We start from the raw sequence: 19,449 nt of genomic DNA, 5'->3' as shown, positions 1-19,449 counted from the left end.
CTGACAAGATACCTGATAGACAGTTAGCACTTAAGTACCTGAATGGTGCTTGATCTGGCAGGTTTACTTTAGGGTGGTGGCAGGGCCAAGCTTGGCCCTAAGATTACCCAGCAACTACACTTAGTGCAAAAAAGAATAACAAAGCCTGGCCTATAGCTTGCTGTTGACTTTTCAACAATGTAATGACCTCTAGACGTAGAAGTCTCTGCTGATTCACAACTATAGCACAGAATTGTTAAATGAAACTGCCAGAAAACTCTCTGCACTGTTAGATTAAGGCAGAAAATTGATCAAGGAAAAGTGTTTATTGAACAAACAATAAACAGAATTTACTAAGAAAGCAAAACTCAACAGCAAATAAAAATTCACCTTTCACTCTTAATTTAGCACTGCTTTCAGCACTACTAGCCACAAATTTCACATCAATGTCGTTGTCCAACAACCTGACTTGCTTAATTATTAAAGTGTGTGTGTTTTTAGTTCTCTGTATTACGTAATGCTCATTGCTTTGTACAGCATTTTCATTGATGAACCACATTCCAGGAGCAATTGTAGATAGTTCAACAAAGAAAGTTGCATTTTCACCTGCTAAAGCTTCAGCATCTTGCAAAGGTTTTTCAATGAAAGCTCTAGATTCTGTCAAAACAAAATATGCAATTCAGTGTTAGTTACGATATTCAAACAATTTCAACTTGTTTTACTGAGTACCCAACTAAAGGAAAATATAATAAACACTGTTCAATATTAATAATAATACTGATATTAATAGTACTCAGTAACAATATATGAAGCATAAGATCTCTGCACTGGAGTACAATGTGGGAAAATATGAGGTTGTTCATTTTGGACACAGGAAAACAAAACAAAAATTAATAGTGAAAACTTGTAAAAAGCTGCAACACAAAGGGGCTTGGGGGTATTTGTACATGAAAAAAGAATACTAGCACACAGGTACAGCAGGTAATCAGGAAGGTTAACAGAATATGGGCCCATTTTTCAAGGGGTTTGGCGTATGAGTTGGGAAGTCTTATTGCAATTGTACAACGTGTACTCAGTACTCTGGAGTACTCCGAACAGTTTAGGATCCCTTATTTAGGAAAGATACCATTTCATTGGACAGAGTTAGGAAAAGGTTCACTAGAATAATCCTGTCTTATGAGCAAAGGCTAAACAGGTTGGAACACTGCTCATTGGAGTTTAGAAGAATGAGATATGATCTCATTGAGTCAGATTCTTAAAGGGCTTAATTGGGTAAATGCTAACACAATTTTGTTCACACATGCAAGAGTCTAGGACCAAAAGGCACAGTCTCAGAATCAAGAAGCACCAATTTAAAAAGAGGAATTTCTTTTCTCAGAGGGTTCTGAGTCGTTAGGACTCCTTGCCACAGACAGCTATTTGGGGGCGGAGGGGTAGTGTCCTTTTGAATATGTGATATAGTTAGGTTTTTGATAAGTAGGAGAATCAAGGGTTATAAGAAAAACGCAACAAAGTGGAAATGAGGAATGTCAAATCAGCTGTGATCTTACTGAATGGCGGAGCAGACTCAAGGTGCCAAACAACTTAGTCCTGTTCCTAGTTCATACTGTCTTAAGGTCTGATGGACTGGTAATCCAGAGACCCAGGGGCTCCTGCTCTAGGGACATGGGCTCAAATCCTACCAGGGCTGCTGATGGAATTTAAATTTAATTATTAAATCTGGAAATATAATGGTAGTCTCAGTAGTGGCAGCCATGATAACTACCATCATTTGTGATAAAAATACAGATGTTTCACTTTTTCTTCAGAAAATGAAATTTGCCGTATTTACAAGGTCTGGCCTACATGTGACTAAAACCACAACAATGAGGGTGACTCTTAACAGCCCTCTGAAATGGCCTGAACAATCTACTCAATTCAATGCTCTGAAAACCTCCCTGGCTCCATTTTGTCTCAGAACGTTTAAATAAATTTTCCCTTTTAATCGCAATTCCAAATCACTTTTTACCTTTGATTTTACAACTTTTAAATTAATTCAGAGAATGGTCAAATGCTTGGCATATTTCAGTAATTAACTTCCAAGCTATCAGTCACCTTGGAAGAGGGCTCTCATAATGCACTGTTAGTGTCCTTATCTGAGCCAGGAGACTCACATTAAAGTCTCACCTGCTCCAGTGGTGTGGAATAACATCTGTGAGCAGGAAGTAGCTCAGTCACCTGGGACGTCATTGTAATCATAATAGAGGCGAGTGCCCCAGCCAGTGGTGGCAAGAAGAAGCATCGACATAATATTAATTCTGGGGAACCAACAGGTCAGCTTTAAACACTGAAGTACTAATGGACATATCTGAAGCATTTTTGTGAGGTTTCCAGAGCAACCTTTAAACTGCCCCACTCATGTTCCAATATTGCTGCCATATTACAAGAAAGGAGTTTTAGGAGGAATTCTGATCTTATCACCTAGAAAAAATATTACTAATGGGAAGAACTTTAGCATATGTAGATTCTTCCCCATTTATCAATCCACTCTGCACCCTAATTGAAATACCACTCTTTTTGTATAAACACAGTGCAATTTCTAGACATAGAATATATGTACAGATAAATTGAAATAATCGAAGAACAAGTGACTAGATTGTCAACTTGCTATTTGGGCAGACATTTGGCATTGAAGACTGGATCACAATGTAAAGTTCATCCAATTTCACCTTTTTTTAAATTTAAAGTTGAAAATCTGCCCAAGTTTTGATTATATCCCGTAAGTACATGCAAGTGATCAAGCTCTTGTGTTTTATCCATCATTGTACAAGGAATTGAGATTAAAGTACCAGCAATGTAATCAGCAAAGAATGGATTAGTACAATGACTGTTCACCCAGCCAGTTTTTATTTGGAAAACCTTGCCTAAATATTCAACGAGTGAATGTGTTAGAGAGACACAAAGTCTCCAAAAAAAATTTAAACTACCATCTTGTGAAGTTCACTAAAAAGATCAAGAATAGTAAAAAAAACTGCTGTGGATTCACTGCAAGCCCATGAACTAAATTAACTCTCATCTTAGTGCCAAGGAAGAATCAGGAACTCAAAGTTCCTGATAAAGGTAAAGAAATCATATTGAAGAAATCAATGGGGCTAAAGAATAATACATTTTCTGGGATGATAATCTATACCTATAAGAGATGGTATAGATGTTTGATTTCCAGCATTCCCTCGACTGTAGAACTGTCCTAATAAATAATGTCCTATCAGCCGCAGCAGCTGCTTCAAAGTGCTTCCTCCTTGGTGTTGCGTCCTCAGGAAATATTTTGGCAGCTACAGAGTGTGGAAGCATCCCATAGCCACTTAGGAAATCAAGAAGCCATGTAAGGAACAAAAAACAAAATCTGCCCTAACTTTGTATGTTTTATTTCTTTTTATAATTTATGTAATTAAAATTGTGCCGGCTTGTGACAACTCATACCCATTTTACTGTATTTTCACAAATACGTACAACAATTAACAACTTCTTAATATTACTATTAGCGAATTGCAAAGTAGCAAACGATATTCAACAACAATGAGGAGGAAAAACTTTGAATTAGAGGTCACTAATACGAAGGTAAAATATTGTGGATACTGGAAATGGCATTTAGAAAATGCTGGAAATACCAAGCAGGTCTGACCAGATCTACGTTTACATTTCAGGTCAATGAGTTCATGGCACAATTGTAGGCTTATTGGCCTGACTTCAGGAGCAACAAAGTGCTTGAGTTTACTATTGGGATGTGGTAGAAGAGCACAAGGAAAATCATACTTCATCAAAGTTAACAAAAAAATGTAAAAAAGGAATTGTTTTCTAAAAATCTGTCCATTTTTGAGGTAATAACTAGCAAGGTAGATAAGTGAGAATCAATGGATGTAAAGTATTTAGATTTTCATAAAACATTTGAAGTTATCATTTGGTGGTAGAGAACTTGAGTAATGCTGAAAAAAAGAAACATTTTGTAAAAGCTTTTCATCTTACACCCATCAGGACACTTCACAAGAAAATCAACAAAGGGGCGAAATGACTTTTGCATAAGAGGTCAGTACTGATTAATTGGAAACTGGGCTTTGATTGATAGAGATGTTGCCATGTTAATTATGCTGGGGTATTAATTGTCAGGCATTGTTTAGATTTCAGAACAGGTAGGTTGACCCTGATTGGTCAGCGCATTGCTTCCATGTAGTTTCCAATACACACAAATACACGCTGCCCATGTCATTCTGGACGGTAGTGGTTTTGTGTTCGGAAGGTGTTTTCTGAGAAGCCTTGGTGTAAATGTGAGGTTTTGCACTTTGGAAAAACGAATACAGGCATGGACTATTTTCTAAATGGTGAGAAAATTTGTAAATCAGAAGTACAAAGGGATCTGGGAGTGTTGGTCCAGGATTCTCTAAAAGTTAACTTGCAGGTAGAGTCCGTAATTATGAAAACAAATGTAATGCTGTCGTTTATCTCAAGAGGGTTGGAATATAAAAGCAGTGATGTGCTTCTGAGGCTTTATAAAGCTCTAGTTAGGCCCCATTTAGAATACTGTGTCCAATTTTGGGCCCCAAACCTCAGGAAGGACATACTGGCCCTGGAGCGTGTCCAGCGGAGATTCACACCGATGATCTCTGGAATGGTAGGTTTAACCTATGATGAACAGCTAAGGATCCTGGGATTGTACTCATTAGAGTTTAGAAGGTTGAGGGGAGCTCTAACAGAAACTTACAAGATAATGTATGGTTTAGAAGGGGTGGACGCTAGGAAGTTGTTTCCGTTAGGCGGTCAGACTAGGACCCGTGGGCACAGCCTTAAAATTAGAGAGGGTAAATTTAAAACTCAAGGCAGAGATCGACAAATTCTTGATCTCAGAAGGAATCAAGGGCTATGGGGAGAGTGCAGGGAAGTGGAGTTGAAATGCCCATCAGCCATGATTTAAATGGCGTAGTGGACCTGATGGGCCGAATGGCCTTACTTCCACACCTATGTCTTATAGTCTTATGGTCTTGGTGAATTTCTGAAGTGCATCTTGTAGATAGTATACACTGCTGCTATTTAGAAATTGGGGGTGAAGGATTTGAATGCTTATGGATTGTGGAAAGCTGGTTGATTTTTTAGATAGTATCAAGTTAATAGTTGTGTTGTTGGAGCAGTTTTCATGTGGGCAAATTAACAGTATTCCAAAACACACCTGACCCTGCCTTGTAAATCATAGACAGGTCATTAATGAAGAAGCAAATGCTGCCTAGCTAGCGATGTCCTCATCCTGTGAATGAGTACAAAAAAAGGTGAAGATAGCTGAACCGAAAACTTTTCCAAACTTAGTTGTCTTCTGAGAAAAAATGAAGCAGATGGTTTGATGTGGGCAGCAAATCATCCTTACCCAGGTCAGATGAATCCTGAAAATTATAACTGTTTCTGCAGAAAAACATAAGCTTAGCGGTTATCTGGTTTAAAATATATCAACAAATGAAAATGAACTAAAGTTCATTTTTAAATTAAAGGCTGGAGATGGGAGAAGAAAGAAACATTCAATAATATGAAGACAAACAAAAGACATATGGAAAAAGAATACGACAATTTTTTAAAATTTTGATAGAATATATTTACTCACCAATGTAAAATGTTCCTGGGACTTCTAAGTATGTACTTTGGGTAAAGTTGTTTACAGAACTAATTCTGAACTGATAATTTGCTCCTTCTGGCAAGCCATCGACTGTGAACTCCTGTGCCTCTATCTTGTCTGCAGTATGACATCTTGTCCAGGTATTGCTTCCTACTTTCCTTTTCTCTATTATGTACCCTGTGACAGGGGCAGGTGGCACGTCTTGAGGTAGAGACCAAGCCAAAGTGACAGATGTTTCTGTTTTACCTCTCACCACAGGGTTGACTGGGGGATGCGGTGGAACTTTCCGGGGAGCTACAGAAAAGTACAAAGATATGAACTGACAGGATTGCTGCAACCCAGGAGATCACATAAAGTTTGAAAACTGGATAAGACTTGAAATGTTTTGTATTCTACGCACATGCTGAAACCAAACCTATTCAAATAAATATCTAATCGCAGTGAAATACTATTATTTTCTATATAAACCTGCACAAAAATAATTGCCACCCTGGGATGATAAGTAATTTGAACCACAGAATTCCTATTTATAGAATGGCAATTACTCATTTTTTTGGATTGCTGACCATCATTTCTGCAATCCCTCAGAACTACACCACCTTTTCATTTCCATTAGCATTCAGAGATGAGCACCCCACCAACACAGCAATTTCTGAGAATTCATTTCTGGAATAGAGCAGAGGCATTAATGAAGTCATTTACTGTCCTATTTATGCTGGAGCTCTGACCTTGCCATACTGGTTGCTTTTTAAGAGAACAGCCAAAGCATATTTGCAATCCTAGCACCACCAGCTGCAGTTTGCGTGTGCAAATTGGTCCCTGTTATTTAGGTGAAAATTATGAGAAGATACAAACTGGGGTCCTATAATATACTTAGAAACCTATTTGCAATTTTGATATACGGGTGGGCAGGGCTTGCACCATGGAATCTCTGCTGACTTAAGTGAACAATTGACAGCAGGGCAGGAACACTGTCCGTTAGATTTTACACTAAAGGTTTAATTGGAGTCTAAGCAGGAAGATATCAGTGTTGTAATCTGCTAACTTGCCGCCTTATTTAAATGGCAAACCTTAGCCAAATTCACCATACGGGAGGGGATTAATTGTTGCCCTTTGTAACAGTATGGTAATGATTGGCTATATGCATCATACTCAGGGACGTTAACTCTCAAATCTTTCCAATCTATTTAGTTAAGGAACAGCAGAAAACAGTTTTCTACTGGCCTTTCCTTTATGACTATTCAAGATTCCTCTACTTAAGGGAGAATGAGAAAACAAGGAACAAAAGACATTAAAACCAAACACCAGCGTTAGGCAAAATGTTACAATCTATTTTTAGAAAACGAGTAGCAGAACATTTAGGAAATCAGAAAATAGATTTATAGAAAGGAATTGTTTTTAAACAAACCAGGCAGTCTTCCTGAAGACACAACTAGCAGGAAGGATCAGAAAGAACCAGTGGATTGAATGTGTTTGGATTTTCAAAAAGCATTAAATGAGATGTCACACAACACATTAGTTTGCAAACTTGGGACTCGGGATTGGTGAATGACCAAAAAGCACGGAGTTAGAATAGCATAAGAACATACGAAGAAAAACAAAGTTGCTGGAGAAGCTCAACAGGTCTGGCAGCATCTGTGAAGGAAAAAACAGAGTTAACATTTCGGGTCCGGTGACCCTTCCTCAGATCAGCAGATGCCGTTTTGTTTTTGTTCCTGATTTACAGCATCCACAGTTCTTTCAGTTTTTACAAGAACATATGAGTCAGGAGCAGGAATAGGCCACTCAGCCCCTCAAGCCTGTTCCAGAAATCACCAGGAAGCACGGCTGATCTGATTTAGCCTCACTCCATATTCCCAACTATGAGTTACTTTTCAGCACCTTGTTTATCAAGATTCTATCTACTTCCACCTTAAAAATATCCAAAGGCTTTGCGTACATCAACTTTTGAAGAAGGCAATTCTAGACTCATAAGTTCAAAGAAAATCTTTGTCCTAAATGGAACACCCTTAATTTTTAAACAGTGATGTTTAGCTCGAGGTTCTCCTATAGGAGGAAACATCATTTCCGTGCACCTTATGAAGACCACTCAGGATCATATATGTTTCAATCAAGTTGCTGACACCCCCATCTACATCAACGGAACTGAGGCTGATGGAGTGAAGAGCATCAAGTTCCTCAGAGATGTCAATGCTCATTTGTTGAGTATATTTAAGACAAAGTTTGATATATTTTTGGATACTAAGGGAATTAAGAGCTAGTTTTGAAAAGAAGAGTTGATGTGGAAGATCACCCATAATTTTGTTGAACAGCAGAGCAGACTTTAAGGGGTAATATGGCCTTCTCCAGCTCCTATTTCTTAACATTCTCATGTTTGTTGAATTACAGGTAGAAAGAGACGAGATCATTCAGTGATTTGAAAGTAAAGACGAGAATTTTTTAAGCAAGGTACTGTCATTTTGAAGATTTTTTTTTCAGAACTACTTCAGGTCAAGTGAAATGAACAGTTCCCAAGGAGTTGGAAATCTTTAACAATACCAGGCCACACAGGAGCAAGGAACAAAAGTTAGGTGGCCAGCAATTTTGTAGGAATATGTTTAAGAGAGCTGCAGGTGGGTCTCCTTCAGGTGGGTTTCTTGGACTAATTGAGCTCAGAGATGAAATATAGGCAAAGATGATTCTTAGGAGAAGATTGCATATTAAGCTATGGGAAAAAGGGAAGCACCAGATGCTTACTGTAAAATGTCTCTCAGAAAACTACTAAATACATGTCAAACAAATGCCATAGACACTAATCCAAACAATGCACACAATGCTTTAATGCATCAAGTTCTCATCATGTCCACTGGTAGCTCCTTTTTCATAGTTGTTGACAAAGTCAAGTGTCTTGAGATACTGAAGACTCACCAGTAAAATGACTTACAGACTGACTGTAGATTGTAATATGCTGAGTAGCTCTTACGGAGGTAAGATTTCAGATTTTACTTTCATAGGTACTGGATACTTAATTAATTTTGCTGCCATAAAGCTCGACTGTAACATATAATGCGGGTGTGATGAAATATTCTCACTTGCCTGAAAGGGTGCAGCTCCAACAACACACACAAAAAAATCTTGACACCATAAGGTCAAAGCAGCCCACCTGACTGGCAGCTCATTAAGCAATCTTGACATTTATCACTAATGCACAGTGGCATGTGTGTGTATCATCTACAAGACATACTGAGTAACTTCCCATGACCCCTTCATCAGCACCACCCGAACTCATGGTCTCTACCTCCAAGAGCAAGAAGGGCAGCAGAAACCTGCAAAGTTTCCTCCAAGCTGTACACAATCCTGACTTCAAAGCATGTCATATTCATTCAGTCACCAGGTCAAAAAACTGAAGCTTCCTAACATAACTGTTTGTCTCTACACCTCAAAAATACTGTGGTTAAAAATGGCAGCTCACCACACCTTCTCAACAGCAATTAAGGATAAGTAATACTGTAAATACTGACCCAGCGAGCAATGTTTACATGTCATGAACAAGTTGAGAAGAAAATTGATGATTTGGCATGAGTACCAAGTACACTGGCAGAATTATCTAAAGTTTCACATCTGAAATATACACACCTTGTGATAGGCTACATACCAACAAATAGCCAGAGAATATGTGGCCATTAGGACCATAATGGTAGAAAAGCCCGCTCTGCCATTCAATAGTATCATGGCTGACCTGACATTCTTCATGTCCAATTTCCTGCTCTTTCCCCATAATACTCAAATTCCCCAACTGTTTAAGAACCTATCTATCTCACACTTTAATATACACAAGAACTCTGCTCCCACGGCTCTCTGGGCAAAGAGTTCCAAAGACTCTCAACCTCGGAGAAGAAATGCTTCCTTATCTCAGTCTTAAATTGGCACTCCTTCATTTTGAGACTATGATGTTTGGTCCTAAATTCTACCATGAGGGGAAACATCCTCTCAGCATTTAACCTGCAAGCCCCTTAAGTATTCTACATGTTTCAATGAGATCACCTCTCCTTCCTCTAAACTTCAGTGATTACAGTCCTAACCTTTTCAGCATTTCCTCATAAGACAATCCCCATGCTGGGGATCTTCCTACGGAACCTTCTCTGAACTGCCTCCAATGAAAGAATATCTTTCTCTCAATAAGGGGATCAAAACTGCTCACGGTGCCCCTGATGTAGTCTCACCAGCACCTTCTACAGTTACTATAAGACTTCCCTAATCTTATATGTAAAACACCATTGAAACAGGGGCCAACATTCCAATAATCTTCCTGAACATCTGCTGTATCAGTGTATTAGAATTCTGCGTTTCGTGCACAAATACCCCTTACTCTTTTTGTGTTGCTGCTTTCAGCAGTATTTCTCCACTTGAGCAACATTGTGCTTTTGTTCTCCCTTGTAAAATGAACAATTTCACATTTTCCCACACTATATTCCATTAGCCAACTTTTTGTCCATGTTCTTAACCTATCAATATCTCTCTGCAAACTGTTTGCATCCCTCTCGCAACTTGCCTTTCCACCCATTTTTGTGTCGTTTGCAATTCTGGCAAATTTTCCTTCTTCCAAGTCATTAACTTATATTGTAAACAGTTCTGGTCCCAGTACTGATTCCTGTGGAACCCCACTGGTCTGGAAAAGAACCCTTTATCTCCACTTGCTGTTTCCGGCCCATGAGCCAATTCTCCATCCATGCCAATATACTAATTCCAAAATCATAGGCTCTTATCTTATGACTTAACTTCTTGTGAGGTACCTTGTTGAATGCTTCTGGAAGACCAAATACAACATATCAATTGATTTCCTTCTATCCACTTAACAGACTTCTCAAAAAAAAATTAGACAGGCACAACTTCCCTTTAATGAAGACATGCTGATTCTTGATCAAATTATGATTAGATTATGATTTTCAAAATGTGCTCTACAACCTCCTTAATATTTCATTCCAACATATTTCCAACAATAGATATTAGGCTAATCAGCCTACAGCTATCCACTTTCTGTCTCAGTCTCTTTTTGAATAAGGGTGCACATTGCCAGTATTCCAATTCTCTGGCTCCAAAAATTACTGGAAAATTACAACAAATGCATTAACTCTGTGGCTGCTTTTTTCAGATCCTAGAAGGCAAAATGTCAAGGCCAGGCAACTTTTATTCCATTAGTTTGTCTACTTCTACTTCGCTGGTGATGAAGACTATATAAGTCCTCCACCATGTCTGTACTGCTAGTAGAATGTTCAAAGTATCCTCCACCAGAAAGACTGATGCAAAGTATCTATTTAACTCCACTGCCATTTCCTTCATAGAATCCACAGATTCCCTACAATGCAGAAGTAAGCCATTTGGCCCACTGAGTCCACACTGGCTCTTCGAAGAGCATCCCACCCCCAACCTTGTCCCTGTAACCCTGCATTTCCCATGACTAACCCACCTAGCCTGCACATCCCTGGATACAATGGGCAACTTAGCATGGCCAATCCACCTAGCTCACACATCCTTGGACTGTGAGAGGAAACTCAAACACCCAGAGAAACCCAAGCAAACACAGGGGAAATGCGCAAACTCCATACAGACAATATTGCCACAGCGTAGAACTGAACCCAGGTCTCTGGCATTGCGACGCAGTAGTGCTAACCTGTGAGCCAACATGCCATCCCTTGTTCCCCATAACTATCTCCTAAATTCATTTTCTAAGGGGCCTATGTTTACTTTGACCTCTATCTTCCTTTTTATATGTTTAAAGAATTTCTTATTGTCTGTTTCCATATTCCTTGCTAGTTTGTCCTCACAGTTTATTTTCTTTCTCTTCATTACATTTATGGTCCTTCTTTGCTGGACTCTGAATTGATCCCAGTCTTCAGGGCTATCACTGACGTTTGCCTTCTATATTGTTGTTCTTCCGACTTAATGCTTTCCTTAACTTCCTTCGTTAGCAATAAGCAATGAAAGAAAAAGAATGGAATGAATTAAGTTGAAGCTTCATAAAAGCCAAACTGATATATAATTGCCAGATATGAAAGGTCAGTTACTTTTAGATTGCACAACATTAAATATTTCTTTCTGTACTATCCCTAGTATGACCAACACCTGTGGTGATGACAATTTATCATTGGTGAAAACCTACAGGCTTGTAAGTCTTCAAATCTGCTAGAAGCAACCACAGATACACAACATTTTTGGCAGAAAAGAAAAAGGAAATAAAAGTAACGGCAAGTGTTAAAACTCACATGTTACGGTAAACTGAGTTGAGGTTCTGGAATCATCTGCCAAAAGAGCTATTTCTCCAACATCCTCCCATTTGCATTCACGAATAGTAAGAGTGTGTCGCTTGCCAGAAACTGCGATGGTTGTTCTATCATTTGGTTCTAACTCTTTTCCATTCTTTGTCCACCTGATAGTCTTACAGCCACTGTTCAGCTCCACACAGAAAATGGCAGTGTCATTTTCTGGTACTGCAGTTTTCCTTGGAAGTTTCTTAACAATGTTACCTGTTTTTAAAAAAAAGTGAAAGGAAAAAATGTAAGCGTAATTCACCTAGAACTAGAAACTGCAAAGGCTTTCTAAAGCTGACGGCAGTAGATATAACTTACAAGTATGCTACTCAGATTCTTTGCAAGTCGTCATTAGTCTTTGTCTTCGAAATAATTTCAGGTTTGTGTCTTCCACAAGACAGCAATCAACAACTTGAGATAACAAGGTGTAGATCCGATGAACACAGCAGGCCAAGCAGCATCAGAGGAGCAGGAAGGCTGACGTTTCGGGCCTAGACCCTTCTTCAGAAAAAGGGTCTTCAGAAGAAGAGTCTAGGCCCAAAACATCAGCCTCTCTACTCCTCTGATGCTGCTTGGCCTGCTGTGTTCTTCCAGCTCTACACCTTGTTATCTCAGATTCTCCAGCATCTGTAGTTCCTACTATCTCTGCAGCAATTAACACTTGCCCTTTCATTTTCTTAAATGAAACAATACAATTTTTTTATCTTCCTTAATAAACCATAATCAGGCACAACAGCATAACCAATGTAGCTGAGCTGTAGGAGGATAACAAGTGAATAGGATTACTTTTGGATGGCTATACACAAATGTGAACACAGATGCAGTGGCCAGTGGAGACTATTCCATTACACTCATGACTTGTGCCTTGTAGATGATGGACAGGCTTTGCGGAATCAGGAGGTGAGTCAGTTGTCATGGTATTCCTAGCCTTTGGCTTGCTCTTATAGCCACTGTGTTTATGTGACGAGTCTAGTTGAGTTTCTAGTCAATGATAACCCGCAGAATGCTGATAGTGGGAGATTCAGTGGTGAGCCTGTGTGCATGTACCACAAAGATGATACACCTTCCTGCTTTCCTTTGATATTAGAAAGATGCCTGTAAAGTGGTGTGATGTCTACACACCTACACAAGTCTCTAATCCCTCAAAGTCTTGTTATGTTAGCTAGAATATGTGGTAATATCAAAGGGAAAAATAGATTGTGAGTGAGATCAGCTACAACTGTGAAATTACTGAATGCAATTACTTTCAATAAATTAAGTAGAAATCAAACCTTTTCTTTTCAAGTTGATTGCTTTGGTTGTCCTGTCAAGTACATGTAGTTCTTGCTTTTAAAAGAATCAAATAAGCTTGCAGGTTAGGAGAAAACAAATTGGCTTACTGCGTCTGTATTCACATTTGTGTAAAGCCATCCGGAGTTGTGAAAATAACTCTTCCTTGACCAATTTTTTTTCCTATTCATTCACAGGATGAGGGTGTTGCTGGTTAGATCAACATTCATTGCCCATCCCTAATTGCCCAGAGGGCAGTTAAGAGTCAACCACATTGCTGTGGGTCTGGAGTCACATGTAGTCCAGACCTGGTAAGAATGGCAGTTTCCTTCTCTAAAGGACATTAGTAAACCAGATGAGTTTTTCCTGACAATTGACCATGGATTCATGATCATCATTAGATTCTGAATTCCAGATATTTATTGAATTCAAATTCTGCTATCTGCCTTGGTAGGATTCAAACCTGAGTTCCCAGAACATTATCTGGATCTCTGGATTAACAGTCCAGCGATAATACCACTAGGCCATCACCTCCCTCTCTATTACAGTATAATATGTTATAAATATTATAAATATAAATATAAATAATGCAAACATTATGTGAGAAAGGTTGAAAATGTTTAGATAGTCACTTAAACCAACAAGGTTCAAGGTGTTCAACATTCAAACATGTCACTGCCATTAATCTTACCCTTCACTGTCAACTCTCCAACTGTCCTGCTGCCTTCTTTCATTTCACAAATATAGACAGCATCATCATCAGTTGTAGCATTTTTGATAGTAAGTTTTCTGAGAGTGCCTTCCTCTTCTATTTTATATTTGGTGCTCTCGGCTAGCTCCGTTTCCTCTAGGAACCAACTAGCCTCTATAGCGGGAATAGGAACTTCACACTGGAGGGTTGCTGTTTCCTTCTCCACAACTTCGACATCTTTCAGTTTGGTCTTAAAGGGTACGCTTGGTTCTGAAATTGTTAACAATCATTGTTAATAATAATCATTGTTAATAAAAATTTGAGTATTTTAGCATTGCTGTTATTACTTAGTACACTTCATAATTTTGTGTTGATGGAAATGCTAGTTTCTAAAAATTTGTATTAAATAACAAAAAAATTAAAAAGTTAGAAAACATGTACATATATAGATCAGGCAGCATCTTTACCAGGTTGTGATAATAGAGTGAGCACCCTTTATCAGAATGGATGGAACTAAATGCTTACTATCAGCAACTGTACCATCCTTAGGATTTTAGAATTAGAAATAGAATTAGATTTTATTGACACATTTACTCAAGTACAGGAATATAGTAGTATGGTGAAAATTGTACAAAGTTGCTAATCCTAGCGACATCTTAGGTACAAAGGTACCAAGGTACAAAACCTCAAATATAAAGTAGAAAAATAATGAAGTAAGTTTAAAAGTTCAACATTACAATTCATCTTAGCATAAAGTAGAAAAATAAATAAAGAAAGAAATAAGGAAGTTCAGTGTCCTTCTTAAGCCATGGGCCTGCAGGTATTATTTAGGCTTTATTTGACATTCTGAATGAAGTAGATGAATTGAATAACAATTTACAATTACAACACAATTTTAAAACTTAAAGACTACAGAAATTTGATTAGAAAAATGAATGCCAACGTAAAAGGAGGTTTTATAAGGAATTATGAAAAGCTTGTTCAAAGGTCTTTGCCAAAGTGCTGCACATACTTATGAGAAAAGTTAGAACTCATGGAAGAAAAGAGATAGTAACACATGGATGTGAAATTGGCTAAGTGACTGGAAGCAGAATAGTAACAAATGGTTATTTTTGGGACTGGAGGAAGATTTATAATGGAGTTCCCCAGGAAGTGGCATAAGGATCCCTGTCCTTCCTGATATATTTTAATGATCTGGGTCTTGGTGATGGTACAATTTTAGTTTGGAAATGCTGTGAAACATAAAAATAGTATTGATCTTCAAAAGGACATAGCCCAGGCAGGTGGAATGAGTAGACAAGTGGTAGATGAAATTTAATACAGAGATGTGTGAAACAATTCATTTTGGTAGGAACGGCATAGAGAGACATCATAAACTAAAGAGTTCAACTCTAAAGGGGATGCAGAAGCAGAGGGACCTGGCTCTATATGTGCATAAATCATTGTAAGTGACAAGACAGGATGAGAGAACAATTAATAAATCATAGAGAACCTGCCTTTATGAATAAGGACAAAAGGTAGAATTTTCCCATTTGCCGTTGAAATATTTTGGCATGTGAGATTCCCTTTGCCAAGTCAGTAATGGCTTGTAGCAACACAGTCTTCACACTCTTCACCTCATTAATTAGAAATCAGGCTTTTAAGTGCCATTCTCAGGCAATCAGGAGCCAGAGAGGCAGAAATACATTCCTCTGTTGGATTGTTCAAATGTTCACACCTTTGGTGTCATATTTAACAAGCAGGTGCTTCATTTCAAATGCTGCAAGCCAAGTTCAGGCTTGCACTCTGGTGCTCAACCATTACCACTGAGGACGTGTCACAGAGGAAAGCTCATTCCTCTTTCACAGACTGGCACTCGGAGGTCCTGGTGGCCAGGGTGGCTGAGTGAAGGGAAGCTATTTTGCTGCAGGCTACCATACAAGACCACATCACCAAACCAAGGCTGCCTGAATATAAGATAACGAGGTGTAGAGCTGAATGAACACAGCAGGCCAAACAGTATCAGAGGAGCAGAAAGGTTGGCATTTCGGGTCCAGACCTTTACCTGAAGGTCTAGGCCCAAAACATCAACCTTCCTGCTCCTCTGCTGCTGCTTGGCCTGCTGTGTTCACCCAGCTCTACACTTTGTTTTCAGATTGTGGAGCAGGATGAACACAGCAGGCCAAGCAGCATCTTAGGAGCACAAAAGCTGACGTTTCGGGCCTAGACCTGTCATCAGAAAGGGGGATGGGGAGAGGGTTCTGAAATAAATAGGGGGAGAGCGGGAGGCTGATCGATGATGGTTAGAGGAGAAGATAGGTGGAGAGGAGACAGACAAGTTAAAGACGGGGGGGATGGAGCCAGTAAAGGTGAGTGTAGGTGGGGAGGTAGGGAGGGGACAGGTCATCTGAAATAAATAGGGGAGAGGATAGGCGGATCGATGATGGATAGAGGAGAAGATAGGTGGAGAGGTCTGAAATACATGTTTTCTCAGATTGTCCAGCATCTGCAGTTACTACAGCCTGAATATAAATTTTAGACAGGCTCAGTGTTACATCTTAGATGAAGCAGGAAGCTAGGGGTGCAGGAAGATTGTAAATGGTCTTCTGCATTCTGAACTGTAAGTGCCACTACCTTCTCTCTCAAGTACAGAGCCACCACTCACTCCAATACTGCCACTGCGCATACTTCTCACCAAGGCTCACGGACTGAAAACATTGTACGCAATGTGTCCACCTCACAAGCTAATAAACTCCTGCACTCTGTACTTCCTACTCACTCACTTCACCACCTGTCCTACACCTGTAACACCAAGATGTTCTTCCATCTATTTCCATCATAATCGATCACTCCTTTTGATTGATGCAAGAAACATTAGTCCACCCACTCAGACCGACGTCTCCACAACACCCCTAATTATAATCCCTGGTTGCTGGTCAGTTACCTTGTAAGACTGATTCCTGGACCACAATGTCTCCCAGGAGTCTGACAGGACAAAACTCACCAATACAATCTCCTGGGCTGCAAAGGCAAGGGGGCTGTCTGTCTGAAGCATAAACTCACACCACGCAGAGGCTTCCCTTGACTTACTGCACCTGGTCACCCTGGCTGATGGCTGCCTTCATTGACTTCATTGAGGATTACATCTCCAAGAGTCTGACACATGGCTGCATACACTATGTCTTTGCCAATGTCATTGCTGCCACATGGCGCCAGTCTGACACTGACGTAGCATACTGCCATTAAGCAAGATGTGTATCCCCTATGTTGTTGGATGTTCAGCAGGAAGGCAAGCTGCCTAGCTGTGTGATTGTGCTAATTGGCACAGCAAAGCAAAGCAAGGCAAGGTGGAGAATGCTGTGAGCAAGCAGATATTCCCCATGAGTAAAAAAAAGCCTATGATGCAGAGTGCTCCAGTCTGCAAGCTGGTTGCCTGTCCTGGTGTACAACATGTCACTGCTGTAGACTTTCAATGTACAGTCACTCTGCTCTTAGAGTAACTACCAGTGTATTGTAGAAATATCTGGTTGGGAAGTGCCTATGTTCGTGGAGGGACAGTACAAGAGTCTAGTACCTGAGAATGGTGTGCTGAAATGTTGTTGGCTTGTATCCAACATCGAAGTCATTCAGAGAAAGCAGCAAGTGAAATCCATCAGGAATATACTCTGGTTTCCTTGTTGAGTTTTCCTGATATATGGCTTGCTTGGCAAGGTTTGAAAGATGGGAGTTTGAATAGTAGTAAAGTTAAGATGTGGAGTTAATAAGACATTTAACAATCAATTATGATCATGAATTGGCATGTCACCACTATCTAGCGAGAGTCTTGCCACTCTGTTTACAAATGTATAAGAATAGTGCAACATGATCTCAAGGTCAAGGTTGGCCTTGCCACACTTGTGACTCAATTCTGCCACACATCTTGCTACTGCTGTTCAGACCCCTGTAATACAATTCCATCCAATAACTCTTCAACGTTTAGGAGCAGCTGAAAATTGCTGGGAAAAATGCATATAAATGAGTGACTGATAAGGCAGAGCCTGCCTTAGTTAATAATATCTGCCTTCCTCCAATTGACTCCAAGCCAAAACACAAACAAATTCTAAACAAGGCCTCATATCTAACATGCACTCTCTGATCTAAAATGTCACCTCTTCTTTACACTGATAATACCTTTAGATCTCTCAGGACAGTGGCTTCAAAGAAATTCAGAGATTCACTTATGCATATCAATCAATTAAAACCTTCTAACTGATTAAAGATTGAACAGCATCTTAGGTTTGTTTAATACATGCTCATCAGCTGTGTGACTCTTTGATCTTTTACTTATAAATTCTGTGCCTGATGCCACCTCTCTCACTAACACCTGAAGAAGCAGCAAGGCTCTAATAGCTAGTAAGAACTGCCGATGTTGGAGTCAGAGATAACACAGTGTGGAGCTAGAGGAGCACAGCTGGTCAGGCAGCATGAGGGGAGTAAGAAAGATGTCCCAACGCGAAACATCAACTTGCCTACTCCTCTGATGCTGACTGACCTGGTATGTTCCTTCAGCTCCACGCTGAGGCTCTGAAAGCTCGTGTTTTCAAATAAACCTGTTGAGTGATTTCTGATATTGTCCACCCAGTCCAACACTGGCACCTCCACATCATATACAGTTTTCAGCAAAGCCTTCAACAAGGTCCCACACAGAAGACTAATAAAGAAAGTAAACGCATGTAGAATCCAGGTTAACTTGGCAAGCTGTATCCAAATGTGGTAGGAGGCAGGGTGGTGGCAATACACTGTGTGAATGGACGTCAGTGTCCATACTGGAAGGATCAGTTCTCTTTCCAATATTGTTCACGATTTATAGAGATAAAAGATATAGAAGAAAATGCTTGGGGGGGATGATAACTACGTTTATAAATGACACAAAGATTGGCCAGGTAATTGACAGTGAGGAAGAAAGTCTTAGGTTACAGGAGGATATAAATAGATTGGTCAGATGGATAGATCAGTGTCAGATGGAATGTAACCCTGATTAAGTGTGAGAGGATGCACTTTGGAAGAAGCAACAAGGGAACACTAAGTGAATGGTAAGAAACTAGGAAGTTCAGAGGCACGGAGGGATTTTGGAACAAAAACCGAAATTGATGGAGAAGTTCGACAGGTTTGGTAATATCTATGAGCAGAAAACAGAGTTAATGTTCTGAGTCCAGTGATTCTTCATCAGGATTGGATTTTGGGGGTGCCTGTCCACAGATCCCTGAAGACAATAGGTTAATAGGGTGGTTAAGAAGGCATACAAGATTCTTACCTTTATCAGTCATGGCACAGATAAGAGCAGGGAGGTTATATTGAGCTGTACCAGACTTTGGTTAGACCACAGCTGGCGTAAGTACTGTGTGAAGTTCTGGTCACTACATTGTAAGAAGAATGTGACTGTACCAGAGTGGGTGCAGAGGAGGTTCACCAGGATATTGTCTCAGATGGTGCATTTAGCTATGAAGAGAGGCTGAATAAGGTCAGACTGTTTTCTTTGCAGCAGTGAAGTCTGAGGCCGACCTGATTGAGGTGCATAGAGAGGGTAAATATACAGCAGATGTTCCCCTTCGTTGAAGGTTGATAACAAAGGG

The 19,449-nt window shown here is 39.6% G+C and overlaps 1 protein-coding gene across 16 annotated transcripts in view; it reads right to left on the bottom strand.

Moving 5' to 3' along the window:
• obscnb (obscurin, cytoskeletal calmodulin and titin-interacting RhoGEF b) overlaps window positions 1-19,449 on the bottom strand; it is a 760,766-nt gene that overhangs the window by 722,950 nt on the left and 18,367 nt on the right. For all 16 annotated transcript variants that reach the window (XM_059639939.1, XM_059639947.1, XM_059639941.1 and 13 more), the window contains 4 exons: window positions 13,859-14,128; window positions 11,854-12,114; window positions 5,600-5,905; window positions 586-636 (listed from right to left, as the gene is read on the bottom strand). In XM_059639939.1, the coding sequence (XP_059495922.1) occupies window positions 586-636; window positions 5,600-5,905; window positions 11,854-12,114; window positions 13,859-14,128 (888 nt within the window). The remainder of the gene's footprint in view (window positions 1-585; window positions 637-5,599; window positions 5,906-11,853; window positions 12,115-13,858; window positions 14,129-19,449) is intronic.

The sequence above is a fragment of the Stegostoma tigrinum genome, chromosome 2 (genome assembly GCF_030684315.1).
Source record: "Stegostoma tigrinum isolate sSteTig4 chromosome 2, sSteTig4.hap1, whole genome shotgun sequence".
In the NCBI taxonomy this organism is placed as follows: domain Eukaryota; kingdom Metazoa; phylum Chordata; class Chondrichthyes; order Orectolobiformes; family Stegostomatidae; genus Stegostoma; species Stegostoma tigrinum.
Note: the sequence above shows the minus strand (reverse complement) of the source record. Positions and strands in the feature narration are given on the sequence as shown.